Consider the following 18670-nt stretch of genomic DNA (forward strand, 5'->3'; position numbering starts at 1 on the left):
GTTAGTTTAAGTCCGTTTTTAAACTATTTTTTCAATGCCCTAAGTGAGTATACATCTATTAAATTCAAACGCAGAGCTCATTATGTTGATTTTTGAAGAGTTCCCTGGAATATCTTCCACATCTCATTTTTGAAGAGATCCCGCGAGATCGGGAACTATGTGGTTAAAACCAAAAATTTGCCGGAAGTCACTATTCCACGCGAACGAAGTCGCGGGCAAAAGCTAGTACATAATAATATTATTGTTTGTTTGTTCACAATCAGTCGTGTCGTGTGATAACAATGTCTCATTTGATGTGCATTTGCAAATTATTATTTATTTAAAGTTTATTAAGTATTAGTATTTACGTGTTTGTGAGCAGACACATGTATCAAGGTGAGTATTGATAAACCTATGATTTATGTGCAGTAATAATAAGGAAATAGATATTTTTGAGCCAAAAGTCATTGTTATTATTTTTTGGGTCAAACACGACATCGAGAAATCTATAAATTACATACTTAATTATGCTCATTTAAATAATGATAAGACAATGATCTCAAATATTAAGTAGAATTTGCGAAATATGTATTTTATTTACTCTTTTGGTACTAAATGTATTTCTTTTAAATTAGTTTTGTAGAGTACCGAGTTTTCTTAACCGCTATCTTTAAAAAGCATGTAAATAATTACTGACAATTTTCAGTAAAGCCTAAAGGTATCCTACCGCCATCTATGTAAAACACAGAAAACTAAGCATAAATATCTTAAACGTGCCTCTTTGCTGTTCAAGAATTGTAGTGACATCTTGAGTTTTATTCATACAACTGAATGTTGTTTTAGTGTTTCGGTTTGCCGATAGATGGCTGTAATTCAGTATTTAGTTAGAATTTAAATTAAAAGTTTTTGTGAATTCTTCTTTGCCTTTGGCACAGCTATTAAGCGTAAATAATATATTTTGATGATGATGAAATGCTTTAAATGCATTTTGACTTCATTTAACTACCGTAATTGAGGTGTAAGCTTCGATCCTATACACCAAAATAATATTCAGCAGTTTGGTAAAAACATCTCCATAAGTAGCAGAATTTAGTATTCAAACCTTTAACAAATTATAGTCTAGATTAAATTGTAGGTACTATGAAACACTAAGCATGATTATTGAAATGATATCGTGTGAACACTGGGCCTTTTAGAAGAAAAATAGTGAACATGATTTATTTTACATTTAGAAAATTAAATTTATGGTCGGTTCAAGAATACTATTACCTATTTTAGTCCAATTTTAGTTTAGAATTTAAAATAACCGAATTTGAGAAAGAAAGAAGTATGGCATGACGCCACGGTAAAACGTAAGTGCGTGTTAAGTATTGGTGCGTGGTTGACCATTATAAATTAGCCACAAAAAGAATTATTATAAGAAAACAAACGGTTTAGTTTTTATCAATAAATGTTAGTTGGTATGTTGGTTGCGTCATACTGTAATAACCTGATGGATTAGCAACAAAGAGGTAAGAATAACTTTAAAATTACTGTAGAATCTTTGTGTATAACCTTTAGGGTGCTTTTTCACCTGAGATATCCTATGCTACATTACTGCGGATGCGCTTGGCTTCTACTAATCATATTCATTGGTACACATAGCTTAGCACTGGTGGAAACGGACTCAGCATTTTTTTCTTTAGAGGTGTGAACTTCATCCAATAATTTCTCACGCCTTGGGCGAGGCGAGAGAGAATGTCAGACTGTTACTGTCTAAAAACCACCCCGTTCCTACTCTTGCTTTTCGAGCCGGAGCCCCGGTAATCGACTAGGTAGTCCGCAGCTGCTATGTCGGTGTATAATTATTTATAACCTGAAGTTAAAAGTCAATGTCAATGTCAAAATAATTTTGACCTTGACTTTGACTGATGCTACGTCCGTATAAAATTATTTACAACCCAATTAGGTACCTCAACGAATATAATAGGTACCTATAGCAATTTATTAATAGAAAACTTTTCCAATAAAAGTTTCACACAGTGCCACCAATTCTTAAGGTATTAGGTAAGCCATGTGTGTGAAACTTTCTCTATTACTTTGACCTTACAAGTTCTTGCCCTCTGTGGCCCTATTTAGTTCCTCGTATGCAGCAAAATGAGGGTCCTGCCTAGACCTTGACTTTACACCGTTAAGGTAAGGTTTCTTGAATTTTAATGTAAACTTTTATTTCCTTTGGGTGAGATTGCTATGTATGTCTGTCTGTCTATCTGTTTGTTACGGTATATCTATCTTCTATGAGTTTTTCGACAAGTTACAGGAAATAAAATAGTCATATAACTGTTTGACGACAAACTAAACTAGTTTCAAGTCATGCTAGATGACATTATTCATGGGTAGCATTCCGCGAAACACGATGCGGCGATTGTCGCGCTTACGTGAGTATTGTTACGATAACATGATAATAATTTAATGTTTCAGCAAAGTTATAATAAAATTGTTTCTACGACAAAACCAGATTTACTCTAATCTATGCAAAATTCGACGCCGGCCGACATGACATGACCATGATATTCCATTAAGGGCTTGTTTCACAATGTCGAGATAGCCGCTATGTATCAGATAACTTTGAATTAAGAACGTAATGTGTATGCAGTATCTATCGCATATGTTTATCGGGCACTTGTGTATATGAAGGTAGTGAAACAGGCGATAAAAACCTTAGTTTTCTCTTGATATTTTCATTTACCATATAAGTACACATGCACTTCTGCAGTATAACGTTTACCTCATAACGAAATAATAGTATTATACATACTCATAATATTCCTAAGGCTAGCCGTCCTCCTATTACTCGTATAGCATACGATCATTGATATTGGCACGCCGATTCCAGACTCCTTCCTATTATTGAGTATTCCGAAGCCGATAATTGCCCATTCCAAGGCATTGAATACGCCCAGGAATACACGATACGGTACGTTCGTATCTCTAAATTCAGTTTTATATTTTCTTTTTCTATATTATCTTCAAAACTTTAGCCTATCTATGTTCATTCCTTGGTGGAGCAAAATTACATATATGCATAAATAGCCTATAATGATCAAAGGCCTCATCTCATACAGAGAAGGTTTGACCATTAATCACCATGACTGGCAACTGCGGGTTGGCGAATTCAAACTCATAATTAGAACTTATAAGCCCACGTTTCTTCATTATGTTTTCCTTCAGCGTTTGTAAATAGTGTCGAAGTAATATTAGAAAGTACAAATTACTTGAAAAAAGTCACATTGGTAGAGGTTTCGAACCATGACTAAAAATGAGAAGTGTGCTTCAAATCTTAAAAAAAACAATAAAATTCAGATAAGACTGTCTAATTAATAAAGCATTCGTATGCAGTCTTTGTATCGTAACTTTACTGTATATTTGGAAGTAATTAGAGAAGATCTAATGTTTAGTAGTGCCAAAGGCTTATATATCGACGTTGACAATTAAGTATTACATTTGATAGAAAGTTTAATACAACATTATTTCATAATTAAATATTTATAATGAACTCGACTAATGATACAATTAGTGTATTCATGTAATTTGTGAACCCAGTCAACTGGAGTAATTTTAACTCGTTTCAGTGACCACAGTATTGCTGTTAAAATTAAATCCATATTGTGAAATGTCAGGAAATATTTCAGACAGTTTCAATATTGTAATAATTACTAGTGTTTAAAACTGTCACAATAGCTTTGTTATGTAGTTATAATATCTACCAAATATAGAAAATAATCTAGGACATTTCAATTTATCAAATGCTTTGATAATTTATAGAAAAATGTATGTACAACATCATAGCTTCTTTTTTTTACAAGTTCACATACACCCAGACCCAAAACAACAATTTGTGGACCACACAAATAGTTACTCCGTGCGGAAATCGAACCCAGCCACCACACCAACCGTGCAGTCATTTTCAGTGCAGTCATCTGGAAGTAATTAGAGAATTAATTTGTAGACCGAAAAAGCTTTAATTTCTTAAGGGGTTCTGTTGTCCTTTTTATCCAACTAGATTATAATTCACAGACGCTACAAACCAAATAGTTGCACACTGCTAATCGCTGCTACGCATCAAAATCAAGGTAAAATGAGATTGTACCTCCAAGCCAATATCATTACGTATTCCACGTGGAAATATTCGGAAGCACAGTCCCTTGTAAAATTAATATCCTACCGATATTCCGGGCCTTGGTAGCGAACGTAATATTAGAAAATATTTCGACTTTCATCTCACACAAAATTTGTTTGGGGCGTGAACAGAATAATAAATTGCAGGGAGTTAGTTTTACTACGCACTAGTTGTTGCCTATCGCTCTATGCTCATGATCGTCGATCTTACTTACTATGCATCTATGTCAAAATTCATCAAAATAGATTTAACAGTATGGATTTAGGTGTGAATGAGTAAGAAAGTAAGTGCACTGACATAGATACTAGATGATACTACTATACGGGTTCCATTGTAGGCCGCATCATCACTCACCATCAGGTGAGATAGCGGCCAAACTTCGACCCATCAAATGTTAAAAAATAAAAATAGCTGTGATTGTTTCATTGTAAACGTGTAATCGACGTCTTGTGGCTGATAACTATTGGTTTTGTTTTTTTAATTCGTACGCACTAAGATTTTTCCTGTGTCATGGGTGCGTTTACAAACACACAATTTCACATACACATGACACCAAGGACATCAATTAGTGGATCACTCACAGAATTGCTCCGTGAGGGAATCGAAGCCTGAAACTACACATCGCACGGCAGCCTAGCCACCGCAATAACAGTGCAGTCGCACATATACCGTACAGTGAAACCTTCTTAATTGAGATATCGAGGGACCTTAAATTTGGTATCATTTATTTATATTTTCCCTAACCCAGTGCCTCAGATAACCAGGTACAAATTATGATGATCAACACCGATAATATATGTACGTAATTGTAAATAGTCTCTTCAGTTTAAAGAGCTACTACACCATTAAAATAACAATGCATAAGAATCATCACAATATACAACACTTAAACACCCATACATCAACGACAACAACCATTGACATGCAATAAAAAAAAAAAAAACATTTCCTACTACAGTTCAACAGAGGTTTTTGTCCGCATAAAACGGTAAATTCCTAGAACAGTTTTTAATAATGTACGGTGCATTCTGGGCTTTCCCGGTGGGAACAACGACTGGCCAGTAGCAGTAGCTATGTAGTACCAGTAGGTGGTGGCGAATCAATTGTTAATGCAGTGAAGACGACAGCTGCAATGCTCGTTAATGTTAAATTGTATAAAGGTGGTTGGAATGCAAGCTTGAAGCGTGTTTTCAGTACTTATTACTATGTAATAAGATAATTTTATAATGCTTTTATACATGTACAATTGTAGGTATGTAATCGTAAAAGTAAATCGTATTGTAAATTAGTGCACAATTTATTTTGTACCATGAATTTAATCTATTTAATTAAATTTTACCATGAATGTGGAAGACTAAGGGGGATGCCTTTGTTCAGCAGTGGACTTCTCTCGGCTAATGCTGACGATGATAATGATGAATTTAATCGTTCGTCTGCAATTAACAGAATATCTTCATGAGTTTGATTGTTTATCCGTCACGCTGAACGGCTTTTGATGACATTTGGTATACAGACAGGGTATAAGCTGACTTGGGTGATAGAATACTTTTTATACAACGGGAACGCGGGTGAAGCCGCTGGCAGAAGCTAGTGTTACATAATATGCTAAACAAAATCAAAGCTACGCAACAAAATAATTTAATTTAGTTACATAAATATAAACTCAGTAAGCACCGTAATTATTTAAATCGAATGAATAGAAATTTTCGATTCAATTTCCATTTGAGTTAACATGTAATTAAAAGTCTGGCATATTTTATAATTACTTTTCTGACGGAGGTAATTTAACTTTGTCAAATACAGAATTCGTATAAAATATAATAAGCGCAGTAGGGAAATAATAGGGTTCAATAAGGCAAAATAGGTTGATAGATGGGAAATCATTTTGAAAAATTCAATTCCTCTCTTTGTCTTCGTAGAATTTTCTATCCCACTTCTATTATTAGGTTTGTTAGTGTGTACATAGGAATCAATTGATATATAAAATCTAAGGATTTACTTACCTTAAAGCGTTTGTTATGGTCATGCCATTAAAGATTTTATCCCTTAAGAGGTAGGCAGAGGAACTGTACAATGTACACCCACTTTTCAAGATTTGTGTTATAATTATAAGTCCCATTTAATAGGGGGTGAACCTATTGCCATAGGCATTGAGCCCAGTAGGCTCAATGCCAGACTCCATGCCACTACTCAATATTTTTGCGAAAAACTGAAAAATGCCCAGTTGCCCGATGACTGAAAGGTTAGTGCGGTAGCTGGGTAACTGGCTACCGTGCAACGTGGTGTAAGTTCGAAGCAATGAGTTTTCTATGGTCTGAATTGTTTGAATACACATTCAAGGAAATGTAGAAATCTTATTCTTTTGATAAGTAGGTTAAATGGCATAACAATAATCATTCAAATTCGACGACTCTATTATTTAAATTGTAATAGGCTATTGAATTACCAGTTAGCATAAAACGTTAGCATATGAGCAAAGGTTTCGTGTCGATTAATTACAGTCGACCGCCGTCCACTCGGTTCATGTGTTCGATTCCCGCTCCAATACACATGCCTATTTATATTGTATGGGTGCTGGGTTAGTCTAAACATAGTTTGTCTACCCTAGTTTATGCTTTCATGCTTTAGGAGCAGGTTGTATCAAAGGGTAGGCAGAGGTACCACTTTTCACTATTTGTGTTATAAGTCCCATGTAATAGAGTGTAGGAAAGCCATGCTTTGACATAAATGGACGTGAATCAACGCATGCGTTGTGTTTCGTTTTGTGAGTGAGGTTACCGGAGAACCAATTACCCCAATCTTCCCCATCTCCGATTTCTCAACAACCCTTAAATTCCTAACCCCCCCAAAGGCCGACACACGTTCGACGCCTCTGATATTTCAGGTATCAATGGGCGGCGGCGATTGCTTACGATCAGGTGATCCATCTGTTCATTTACTGGCTTATACCATAAAAAAAAGAAAATTAAGAATTTGTACATAAGTCTTAAAATCTTTAGCTAATGTTCCCACTAGTAAAGAATAAAGAACTAGCTTTTACTATCTTTTATAGTAGACATAAGCTCCATACAAAATGTGTCAAAATTCTACGGCTCGTAAGCAAATTTACCGATCGGTAGTTTATTGGAACGCGCCGTTAAGACTCCATAAACAAAAGCATTTAGCCAGTAACCATCATTAACTGACCAATAAAATCTAACTGGTTCCATACTTCTCCTAATCTACACGACTACACCCTTTTTCCTCGAAACATCTTAATGGCTGAGAAACATTTTCTTCAAGGAAAATTCAATTTTCAGTATCAAAGTTTAAAGCTGACTTTGCATTAATAAGTTGGAACTTGATAGCCTGCCAAACGCAGAGAATCAATAAGTTTATTTGGCTATGAAGATATTGTAGGAAGCCAGAAGAAATACTGTTGGGTTTGGGATATTAGATTTTTTTGTTCCTTTTGAATACTTTTAATTATTTTGCTTTTTAATTAAGGAAACTCGTATAGATAGTATCAGGTACATTATTTTAAGATTAAAGAAATATTATTATAATTAGTTTCGTCGCGTATACAAATGAACATAACATAACCTTGAAAGAAATATTGAGCATTAATCACCACGCTTGCTCAATGCGAGTTAGCGATTTTAGACTTATAATTAGACATTATAATCCCTGATTTCTTCAAGATGTTTTCCTTTGCTGTTCACTCTTTCCACTCCGTTCCGCCTCGCCCAAGGCTGGAGAAGTCATTGGATGATTTTCCCCCCTTAAAAAAACCTCCTGCCTCTGGGCATCCACAAATGTATAATAATATACGTATAAAATACATCTTCAAGAATAACAAGGTAAAATCAGTACAGATAGAAAATACAGCGATGAAATCAAGCGTACGTGATTCAAGCTGGATAACAAAATAGTATTGTAGTGTGAAAAGAGGCAGACGAGACGAGATGAGACGTAACAGACAGGGCGACGACATTTGTATGGTTAGAGATTGTGTTATATTCGCCTTACATCAGAATATACAGTAGCAGGTCCAACTATACCAATCTGTCAATTGTTTTCATTCGATTCTAGACTTTATATCAAAAGGATAAAGTTGAAATAGGATTTGGCAGAAAAGAGTAGGTTGAAATGCTGCTGTCTGGAGTATATGCCTAAATAGGTGGTGTAACATGGAATGTGCGACGTCGCCGCGTCCGTGTACGCTGCTCATGAGGGATTCTTCTCTGTGAATTAAAACTAGTAGAGCTTTTCTTAGTACATTTGCGTAAAAATACAGTTATTTTAGTTTTTTTTTTTATGTTATAAGCCGGTATATGAGCAGTTGGATCACCTGATCGTAAGCAATCGCCGCCGCCCATGGACACCCGAACCACCAGACAGGTGCGTTGCTGGTTAGGAATTTATGGGTAGTTGGGGAAGCGGGGATTGGGAAGGGGGTAATTGGGCCTTCGGTAACCTTACTCACACAACGAAACACTACGCAAGCGTTGTTTCACGTCGGTTTTCACTTCGCTCGAGCCGGCCCATTCGTGCCGAAGAATGGCTCTCCCGCGCTGACCGAAGAACTTCGTTCTATTAACATTCGGTAACATAGAAAACCTCAACAATAATTTCAGTAAACTCGACACAAATATACGACTACACACTACCAATTAATTACAGGCTTACAACACATTAGCTCACTATCTACTAACTTAACTATATACATTATACACTACGGGATTGCGTTTACATACGCAAATCACGTACACAAACAGCCACCAGGAACAAAAGGGTTTTAAGCCTCTAACAAAACATGAGAGGAACTACATATTGCATGCAGATACCCTTTTTAGGAACCCTTTCTAATTGCTATCTTTTAATAGTGATCTATAACATTTAATTCTTACTAAAGTATGTTTGTTTGTTACTCCTTCTCACTAAAAAGGCTGAAGAGAGATGAAACTTAGAACAAGGGTAGCTTATGGTCTGGAATAACACATAGGACACGAGTACTAAATAAATTAAAGCTTGGGTTACATCTGAATCTACCGCTCTTATGTTTTGATCTTATTTTTCATAAAGTGATAGATGATAAAATTATTAGGAGTTCCTCAACATAAATCAATTAATTGTATTAATTATTTTATGCTTTCTAAAAGTAATGTCTAATCTGGGAAACTCCACAATCACGCCATGCTACGAATTGACACTGCTTCATAAGTCATAATTATGATGAAGTCTATAGATTTAGAATCTTTACCAAATAGCATATAACTTTACCTCATATCACTGCTACAATTCTATACTATAACAATTTTGTATTTGTGATAACTTACTGGTCTATAAATCTAATAATACTACAACTTTGTCAATATATTATAATCCATTATCTACCCTATATATTATTATAAAGTTTTCTAGGCCAAAATACTAGATTATCGTAACTTCGTAACAATATTAAAGACCCACGTCTGCAAGTTATGAAACTTCAAAAATTAGGTTTCTTTCATATTTTGTAGAGGAAAACTCCTTCGAAAGTTCTTACTTGAGTATTGGTTGGTAGTCTTAGGTATCTTTTTCAGTAAAATTTACTTATACAAGAAAAGTAAATGACTTAATGATAAACCAAACTTCTAATTTTAGTAGTTTCTAATATTTATACTGAAGGGTCATCATTAACTTGTTTGTAACTATATTGTTTCCCACCTACTAAATTAATTATCGTGATCACCTAAATTAGATTAATCAGTTTCAAGCCTGTTTACGAGGAACTCGACTATTCATGAGCAGCGTTGCGACAGAGGCATGCAAGAGTAGCATCCGACGACAATCGTCGCGTCATGTGTCGCGGCAACATAATACTTAGTTTATTAGGTTTCTGTTTGTCTACAGAATTTGAAAGCTTTTCACCAGAAAAACTTACCCACGTCGAATATTTTGTTTTTTAAAGAGCACATTTTATGGTAAGCAATCTCCGCCGATTAACTGGACAGGCGTGTCACCTGATGCGTAAGTAAGTGCGTTGCCGGCCTTTTGGAGGTTGGGAATTCACCAGAGGCATTTTGGGGATTAGGAATTTAAGGGTTGTTGGGGAATTGGGCCTCCGGTATCCTCACTCACAGAACGAAGTTTTCACCAGAAAAACTTAACCATACACTAATATGGAGCTGTTATGTCGTTTTTAAAGTCAATAAATATGACGTAGTGATTGTTACAAATTACATTTCGATAGAGTTTACATAGGCTTAGTTAACAAGGAGATAGATGTATAGGCTCAGATGTCCGTACATGACGTAAATTGCATTGCCATGTGTTCTATGTAAATGGCTGTCCATTACTGCCTAGTCCATTGGGAATATGTGTGATGTTGCGTGAGAATTTAGATGCTTGTACGTTTATATTTATGTACATATATCGTCGTTTCGTCACGCCTTTTTATCTCTGACGGGGTAGGCAGAGATGCATGTTATGACACGTAATGCCACTGTACAGTGTAACCACTTTTCGCCATTTGCGCAATAAGTCCCATGTAATTTTGTGTGAGCTATAGACCACAATTCCAGACTCAGTGCTACTATTGAGAAATATTTGAAAAACCGAAAAACCCAGTAGTACTTTGCACGACCCAGGTATCGAACCCGAGAGCCCTTACCCGGTAGTCACACTTGCAACCACTCGACCAAAATGGCAGTCAGTATTTAGCATAGCATTCAGTATAGGTATGTAGGTCCACATGTGTCATATCATAAGTTCATTACATTCACAAGTCACTGCTAAGCTATCGGTCTCCTTTACATACAAAGAGAATTAGCTCGCCACGCTTAACACACGTTGGAGATCGAAGTTGTCCAGGTTTATGATATAACCTCACGGCTCGGTGTCTGCTTAGGCATGTAAGTAGATATTGTGTACCGGTAAATAATAATTTACACTTACATAAATAGTTGTAAGTTCATGTAGTCAAGTTTAAACGACGAAAACTAACACTATATTTACTTATACAAAAATTTTCGGTTCAAACATAGGATTGTACTTTCTATTCCTACACTCTCAAACCTCTAAGAAAGCTATTTAATTGACCGGAAGAAGATCCGGATCTTCCATTACTTTGCAAGGGATAGCGAGGTTCTTCCTGGTCCTATTCAAAGACAAATGCGTTTCTGTGCTTTCAAATTGGTTTTGAAAACGTCTCAAAAACAATTATGTACCGTCATTAAAACGTTATTGTTGGCAGATCATAATTACAGGACAATTTATTCAAACAAAAATAATTTCTAAAACAGAATTGCAGTCTTTTTTATTAATAGAACCTATTATATTATACCCTTTAAGTGTGAGAGAGCCATGTTTCGGCACGAAAGGGCCGGCTCGGCCGGAGTGACAGACTTACAGCCTCACAGAAAACCGACGTGAAACAACTCTTGTGTTGTGTTTCGTTGTGTGAGTGTGGTTACCGGAGGCGCAATTACCCCCCTTCCCAATCTTCCCAATCCCCGATTCCCTAACAACCCTTAAATTCCTAACCTAAGCCTAAGGTGTTTTGGGTGTCCATGAGCGGTGGCGATTGCTTACCATCAGTTGATCCATTTGCTCTTTTATCGGCTTATACCATAAAAAACCTATTGATACTAAATCTGCTTCGTGACATATTATGTATTTCAAGTTTCTTATTTAAATCCAACTTTCACGAGAACTTTGTCAAAACCATATATTAAATCCTAACTTCCTTAATATAAATCCAAATCCGTTAGAATTTCCAATATGAGTACAACATGCCGTACGTCAAAGTTCTACCGAATGAAATGAAATTGATCAAGTAAATTCCGATCATTTAAATAATGGCACGGATATCGAACGCCTGACTTTGACAGCGAAGTTGTATCCCGCTTCTAAACTTTGTCAGCGAAATATTGAACAGAATTAATAATATCGTTTACGGAAAACGTTAAAGGAAATACGGTTAGGGATTGTGAAAATATGGAGATTTGTTTTTGTATATACATACATAACGCCTGTTACCCATGAAAAGGTAGATACTACGGAACGCCAATAGCTACGAATCTTAGACACTTCTTTCATCAGTCTTTTCATGCATGCTTGTTGGTTAAAAGTACTTCTAATTTGGCACGTGTATTTTACTAACGATTATTCTGTGTACTATATATTATGTAAATAATTATATACTATCATAACTCCTTATTTACATAGTCTTTCGGTGACAAAAGAGTAAAATAAATTAATCATCACGATCCATGTAGTGTTGCAATTCAAAACTTATAGCAAAGTAACTAAAGTAACTTTCCTTACGGTCAGATCATGGTAAACAGTCAACGTTACCTTATTATAATGTAACCTACACCTGCAACACCATAGGCGTCTCAAAATAATTATGCTTCGCGGACCATGGGGAAATTTCTCGATTTCTTTAACAATAATAATTTCTACTGTATGTATACCAAATTATTCTTTATTTGTTTACCTGAACACCAAATACTAGGTGACTATGAAAGTAAGAAGTTACGTGTAAACCTGACCTACCAACTTCGAGAAACTCCATGACTATAAAGTTTAAAGAAAATATAGCTTCGCATAGCGGTGGTTCTACAGTTGACTGAAATGTATTATTTACCACAAAGCGTTGGGGTCTGTCTGTCTGTTCGCACAGCGCATGTGCACAACATTTATAGGGAGGAGACATGGCGAGTTCGCGGTAAAATATTGTTGCGGTAAATGTTTGATTTTTCGTAACTTATTTATAGTTTTCTTAATTCGTAATTTTTCATATAATGTCTTGAATTCAATGAAGTGGTTAGAAGTTATCGAAGTTTTGTTGTTTATAATGATGTGAATATTAATGTTCGATTCTTTGAAGTAATTACACTGCCTTATGTAATGTAGTATCTGTAAACCTAAATTAAAATTTTATTTTTGTATTTAAAATTAATAATAATGCAATCATTTTGTTAGAATATATTTGATAAGAACGAAAAAAAAAATACACCGCTATTATAGTTCTAGCAAATAAAAAACTAGATTCACTCTTAGTTTAAAAACAAAATTAAGACTACCTTTACCTATAATAAATCTTAAATAAAATTTAAAAAAAATATTTACTCCGAAAACTTTACCTCGTAATTTTACCGGCTTGCGTGTTCGGCCCATCCCTAGCTCATTCGAGCAGGGTAGTTCGCGGCCGTGCGGTAGAGGCCGCGCCCGCTTCCACGTTCCCTCCTAAATATTCCGCATTGCACTCCATCATTGCTCACCAATATCGAACCTAAAATGCAATTACCAAAAAACTGCAAGTGACGCGTCCTTGACCAGTGTTTCGAGCAAAAGTGCGAGCGATTTTGACACATGTGGCAGAGGGGAATAAGATTCAATACCGCTTGGCACAAGCCTGGATAGCTCAGTGAAAAACAGTCCTTTGTGCGCCGGAATGACACGGTGAGTTTCTGTGTCTAATTTTAATATACTCCAGGTACATTATGTGTGTGGAAAATGAAGCTTTTTGTGGCGAAATGTGTGACGGTTTTCAGCTATGTTGGATATTTTGTTGGATTTCTATTTAAAGAATTTCAAAGGCTATTTCATACTTAGTTGAGAAAGTTTCGCATAGTTTTGAAAAGTAAAACTAGAATTTTGTTAAAACTTACTTTTCGTCGTGTACACATTTATTTGCCGTTACAAATCTCAGTAAGTGTTTTGGATTAACATACACACATTTGGACGTGTATAAAAGAATCTTAATGTAGAACGTGTCAATGAACTTTCTATTTCCTTAAACTTTTTTTGAGTCTTGGAGAAAATTGCAATTTTGTGTAGCAATATTGCGTCATTTTTCTGATATAGAAATGTGCCTAAATATTTCTAAGTAAATTCCGCATAAAACTTCAGTTTTTCCTTCGTCCCATTCGCAATGCTCTCGAATTGCTAAAATAAACTCCATGAGCACACAATAAAGTTTAATGTCGACTGTAATAAAGATAAATGTTAAAATGAGACACCAAACAATAACATTTTAGCGGTGATATCGCCGTGCAGTTTTTTTAAACATACAGATATTCATATTAGGTGGGATTCTGGTTATAAAATTAAAATTGTGTTTTTTTTTGTTCAAATATTGAAAGTAATGACAACCTGGGACCAAGGTTATTTTTTTCATAATCTTTCATAGCAGGTGCTAGTTACTTCAATAGTTTGTGTTAACTTATGTCACCCTCTCTTGTCCATTATTATAATGAGATCAGTAACTATTTATAATTGCGTGTATCTGCTGTAACTGTACGTTTAAGGTATAATGTTGATATAGACAAATAATTTCTGTATTCTATAATTATTATATTGCATTAAAAGCTGTAATGAATCTTTGATCTTTCGAGCCTCGAAATTTTATTCACATCAGTACTGTACTTCATAAAATTCAATCAGAACATTACCAAATCCCCTTAATACCCCGCAATACAATAAAACATTGCATGCCAAACAATGTTTTACACTGGAACATAAAAATTTTAAACCTCTGCAAAATCACGTTGGCTCCGTGGCGTCGCCGCCCCCATAACCCACCCATACATTCACAGCAAAACGTAACATTATGCGTTTTACCCTGGCACCATGCCAGCCTACGATGCCATGAAATCAGGCCATTGTTCATGTATAAACGTACGACAATACCACACGGTAGTAAATTGGCCAGATTTTTTAATGTTAATTTAATGCTTGGGTAAATTTTTGTCAGTAGGTAACTAAATTACCGTTGGGGTAAACAGGGAGATTTTTTTTGGGATATAATATTGTCAAACGTATACAATATAATTTGTAGGGGTACATACATATTTAATATAACACCTACATGTCACCAGTTATGATAATAGAGCGAGTCTGTTATTGTAATACTTAGACTATCTGAGTTAAATTATGTATTTGGAAATTAAAATGAAACAATTTTACTTATGATTTTATTATAACTTTCGTGAGACATACTAATTAATTATTATGTTATCGGCTAACTCACGTAACTGTTGGACGAGGAACTCGACTAGTTTCAAGCCATGCTAGAGGTTCATATTCATGATAAATATAAAAGATAAAGATAATTTATTTGTCAATCATGTGTATATTAAGGGTCTTATAAATAGGCATAAGTTCAACATGTTGAGTCAGACATACAAATATACAGAACAAAGATATACACATATCATGAGCAGCATTCCGCAACAGACGACGCGGCGATTGTCGCGCTACTTCTGACAGTAGCATAATACTTAGCATTAATAATTAATTTTACATGTATTCAATCAAGAACCCGTTCGTTGAGTTATCATCGTGTTCACTGAACGAAACATTACAATGATAACATAGTACGAGGAATTCGGATTTTTTAATCTGAACTGAACTTAATTGCCGAGGTAAATAGTGAGTCAGTAATCCTTGGGGGACAGTGAAATGGCGGCATTATTGGAGTTTAGGGGTAAGGCTGTTTGTTTTCTTTCGAGGGTAATAAGTGGTTTGTAGGGCAAAATCTTGTAGTATTTGTAAAGGTTTGTTCCGTATCTCAAAATAAATGATTTTACAAGTTAATGTGACTATTAACATGATAATACTATTACTTGTTACTTTTGTAGCATATATATATCTACACTAATATTATAAAGAGGAAAACTTTGTTTGTTTGTAATGTTTGTTTGTTTGTTTGGTTGTAACGAATAGGCTCAAAAACTACTGGACCGATTTTAAAAATTCTTTCACCATTCGAAAGCTACATTATCCACGAGTAACATAGGCTATATTTTATTTTGGAAAAAAATAGGGTTCCGTGAGATATTTGGATTTTTCGGACACAAACTGAAAAAAATCAACCAAAAAGTTACTTATGCGTACGCTGCCTAAACTACAAAAGATAGAACCATAAAATGTTATAATTAATAGATCTTATAAATATCTACAAAAAAGTCCGCGACACACTATACCTATCTATTCGAGTGAGGCACAACAAAATTTCTATTTAAAAATCTTGATTTTTTTTGTACTACATTTAAATGTTTATTTTACATCATGTACAATCCTTATCAAAATAAATTATTTCATCAATAAGTACAGTTTATGTTGATAATATTTGGTCTTTGAATATTAAATTTGGACGTTTAATTTTAGTTGTGGTCAAATTAAAATACTAGGATTTCTGCTGCACGGCCCGTTGCGAGTGGACGTCGCCAGGCCAGGGGTGCGCGTGCGGGAGAGGGGTGTTTAGATCTATGAGTAAGGTACCCGCGCGGCTCATATTTAATATTATAAATACGAAAGTAACTCTGTCTGTCTGTCTGTTACGCTTACGCCGTTACGCCTAAACCAGTAAACCAGCACATTTTGATGAAATTTGGTACAGAGATAGAATAAACAACATAGACTACTTTTTATTGCAAAAAAATAGGAGAGTGGGTAAATAGGGGATGAATAGTCATATGGAAATTAGCCATTTTTAAAGCTGTAACATAGGGGAGAGTGGGTAAAAATAGGGGATGAATGGTCATATGGAAATTCGCCATTTTTAAAGCTGTAACATAGGGGAGAGTTGGTAAAAATAGGGGATGAATGTGAAAATTCGTCATTTTTAAAGTTGTAACAGTGAAACTTTGTATTTAGACACTTAATGGGGAACGAAAGAACATAGGCTTATAGCGAATAAAAAGGGTAGAAGGCGTTTTAATTTTGACCACCAACCACGCGGACGAAGTCGCGGGCAATATATCATAAGTTAGTAGGTATACAGACGAGGAAATCTGTAGGTATAGAACCTTTTTCTTTTACCAAAAATATGCCTGTTTCTGGTGTCGCAATACGGCATACGCATTGTGCTGTTTTTTCTTCGATATTTTATAGCAATATCTGTTGTTCTTGTGTTATAACGGTGTAAGGTATTATGTTTTAAGGCATTTTATAAAGGTTTTGGCCGTTTTGTACTGAAGGAATTTTCCAAAAAGTATAGTGAGATTTTGCAGATATTTTCTTTACCAGAAAATTCTATGTCGAACGGACTGGATTCAATTTTGGATATGGTCTGGTTTTAATAATGTAGTTATGTATTTTTTTCAAAAGCTTAATAAATATTTCTATTTAATGAAACTGATGAACAATGCAAGTACAATTCACAATAAATCCCAAAGAAATTTCAAAGAATTAAGTAGCAAAGTTTTACTTAACTAGAATGTCACAATAGCTTTTAACTAGAGGTACATAATAGCAAATTGCACGTTCATTGTTCCAAAGGTAAAGAAAGGGTCACCTTTAAAAACTCATTAAAACCTACTTATATCAAAATGAGCTTGGCTTTTGAACTTTTTAATAAAATGCACTGCATTGTATTTTCAAAGAAATAATGATTGCTCCTTTCAAGTTTTATCAATTGAATTATTGCCAATGAATCTCTTTATACTGAGCTATCTAAGGCAAGCTATTAAAGGTTACAATGATACAATCAGTGCTATTTTTGAGATAGCTAACACAATGGTGTTTTATACAGGCAGGTTTAAAATACATGTACGATTTATGACCACCAGGACACTGGTCCTTCCACTGGGAAACGACACTCATAATAATGTATATGAATGACAGCCAAGACGGTCTTCGAACTTTATATCCTCTAGGAGACACATTAAAATAATAGTACACACATCAAGCTATGCAAAACCAATATAAGCTGACCGTTGAATGTGCGGAGAGATCGTTCAAAGCCAGACCATGATAAACTGGACACTTGTAGCTTAAAATGTAGCTACATAAAGCTACAAAGCGAAAACGATAGCAATGGAGTTTTAATCAATGTTCTAACAGCAGTTCCAGTTTAGAATCAACATTTATCCGTGACAGAAAAGTGTCGAAACAAAGTTGTGCCTCGAAAACGGATTACCAAATACCAGCTAGAATCGGCAATAGAATTTTCGGAAGCTCAACTTGTGTGATTTCCTACGGTCGGACGAGTTCGTGGTGTAAGTTAGACAGAATGAATAAGGTTTATTTTCGAACACTTTACGGAGGGTAATTTCGACTATCAATTGTAGAATTCAAAGTCGTAAGTTGGTTTGTAGTGACAGAGATTAAGTCATGCGTGGGTTTCATAGTGAAATCGTGCACATGATTTTAATTCAATTATAATATCTGTAAACCCTGGTCGACGTCTGTTTGTTCCGGAGCTACGGACAACGTAACAGGTTACCGGGGTTCTAGTCCAAAGCAGAAGAAGGAACGGGGTGGTTTATAATCAGTAACAGTCTGACGCTCCGTCTCACCTCACACTAGGCGGGAGCAGTCATTTTCCTACCTTAAAAAAGGGCTGTTCTGTTCCTTGGTCACAGGATAAGCATTGAGATACAAATGCTGCAAGAGGATAAAGATTTGCAAATTAAACTGGAACCTCCTATCGTTAACCGCAATAACCATTTTACCAAGTATAATGTTAAGCTTTAATATTAATTTTAAGACGTTAAAAATATATAAAGCGTTTAGGAAATATTAAATGGCGGAAAATTTGGGAAGGCCAAATCTCTATGG

At 35.2% G+C, this 18670-nt stretch overlaps 1 protein-coding gene across 4 annotated transcripts in view; it reads left to right on the forward strand.

The window, feature by feature from the left end:
* The first annotated feature begins 350 nt into the window (after nucleotides 1-350).
* The window catches only part of LOC118268290 (uncharacterized), an 83353-nt gene continuing 65033 nt past the window's right edge, over nucleotides 351-18670 (forward strand). For 3 of the 4 annotated variants that reach the window (XM_035582721.2, XM_035582722.2, XM_035582725.2), the window contains exon 1: nucleotides 351-375. In XM_035582721.2, the coding sequence (XP_035438614.1) occupies nucleotides 366-375 (10 nt within the window). In that variant the 5' untranslated portion in view covers nucleotides 351-365. Of the gene's footprint in view, nucleotides 376-13296; nucleotides 13568-18670 lie in introns of those variants that run through there. The other variant, XM_035582723.2, reaches the window with a different exon arrangement.

Source organism: Spodoptera frugiperda, chromosome 29 (assembly GCF_023101765.2).
Source record: "Spodoptera frugiperda isolate SF20-4 chromosome 29, AGI-APGP_CSIRO_Sfru_2.0, whole genome shotgun sequence".
Taxonomy (NCBI): domain Eukaryota; kingdom Metazoa; phylum Arthropoda; class Insecta; order Lepidoptera; family Noctuidae; genus Spodoptera; species Spodoptera frugiperda.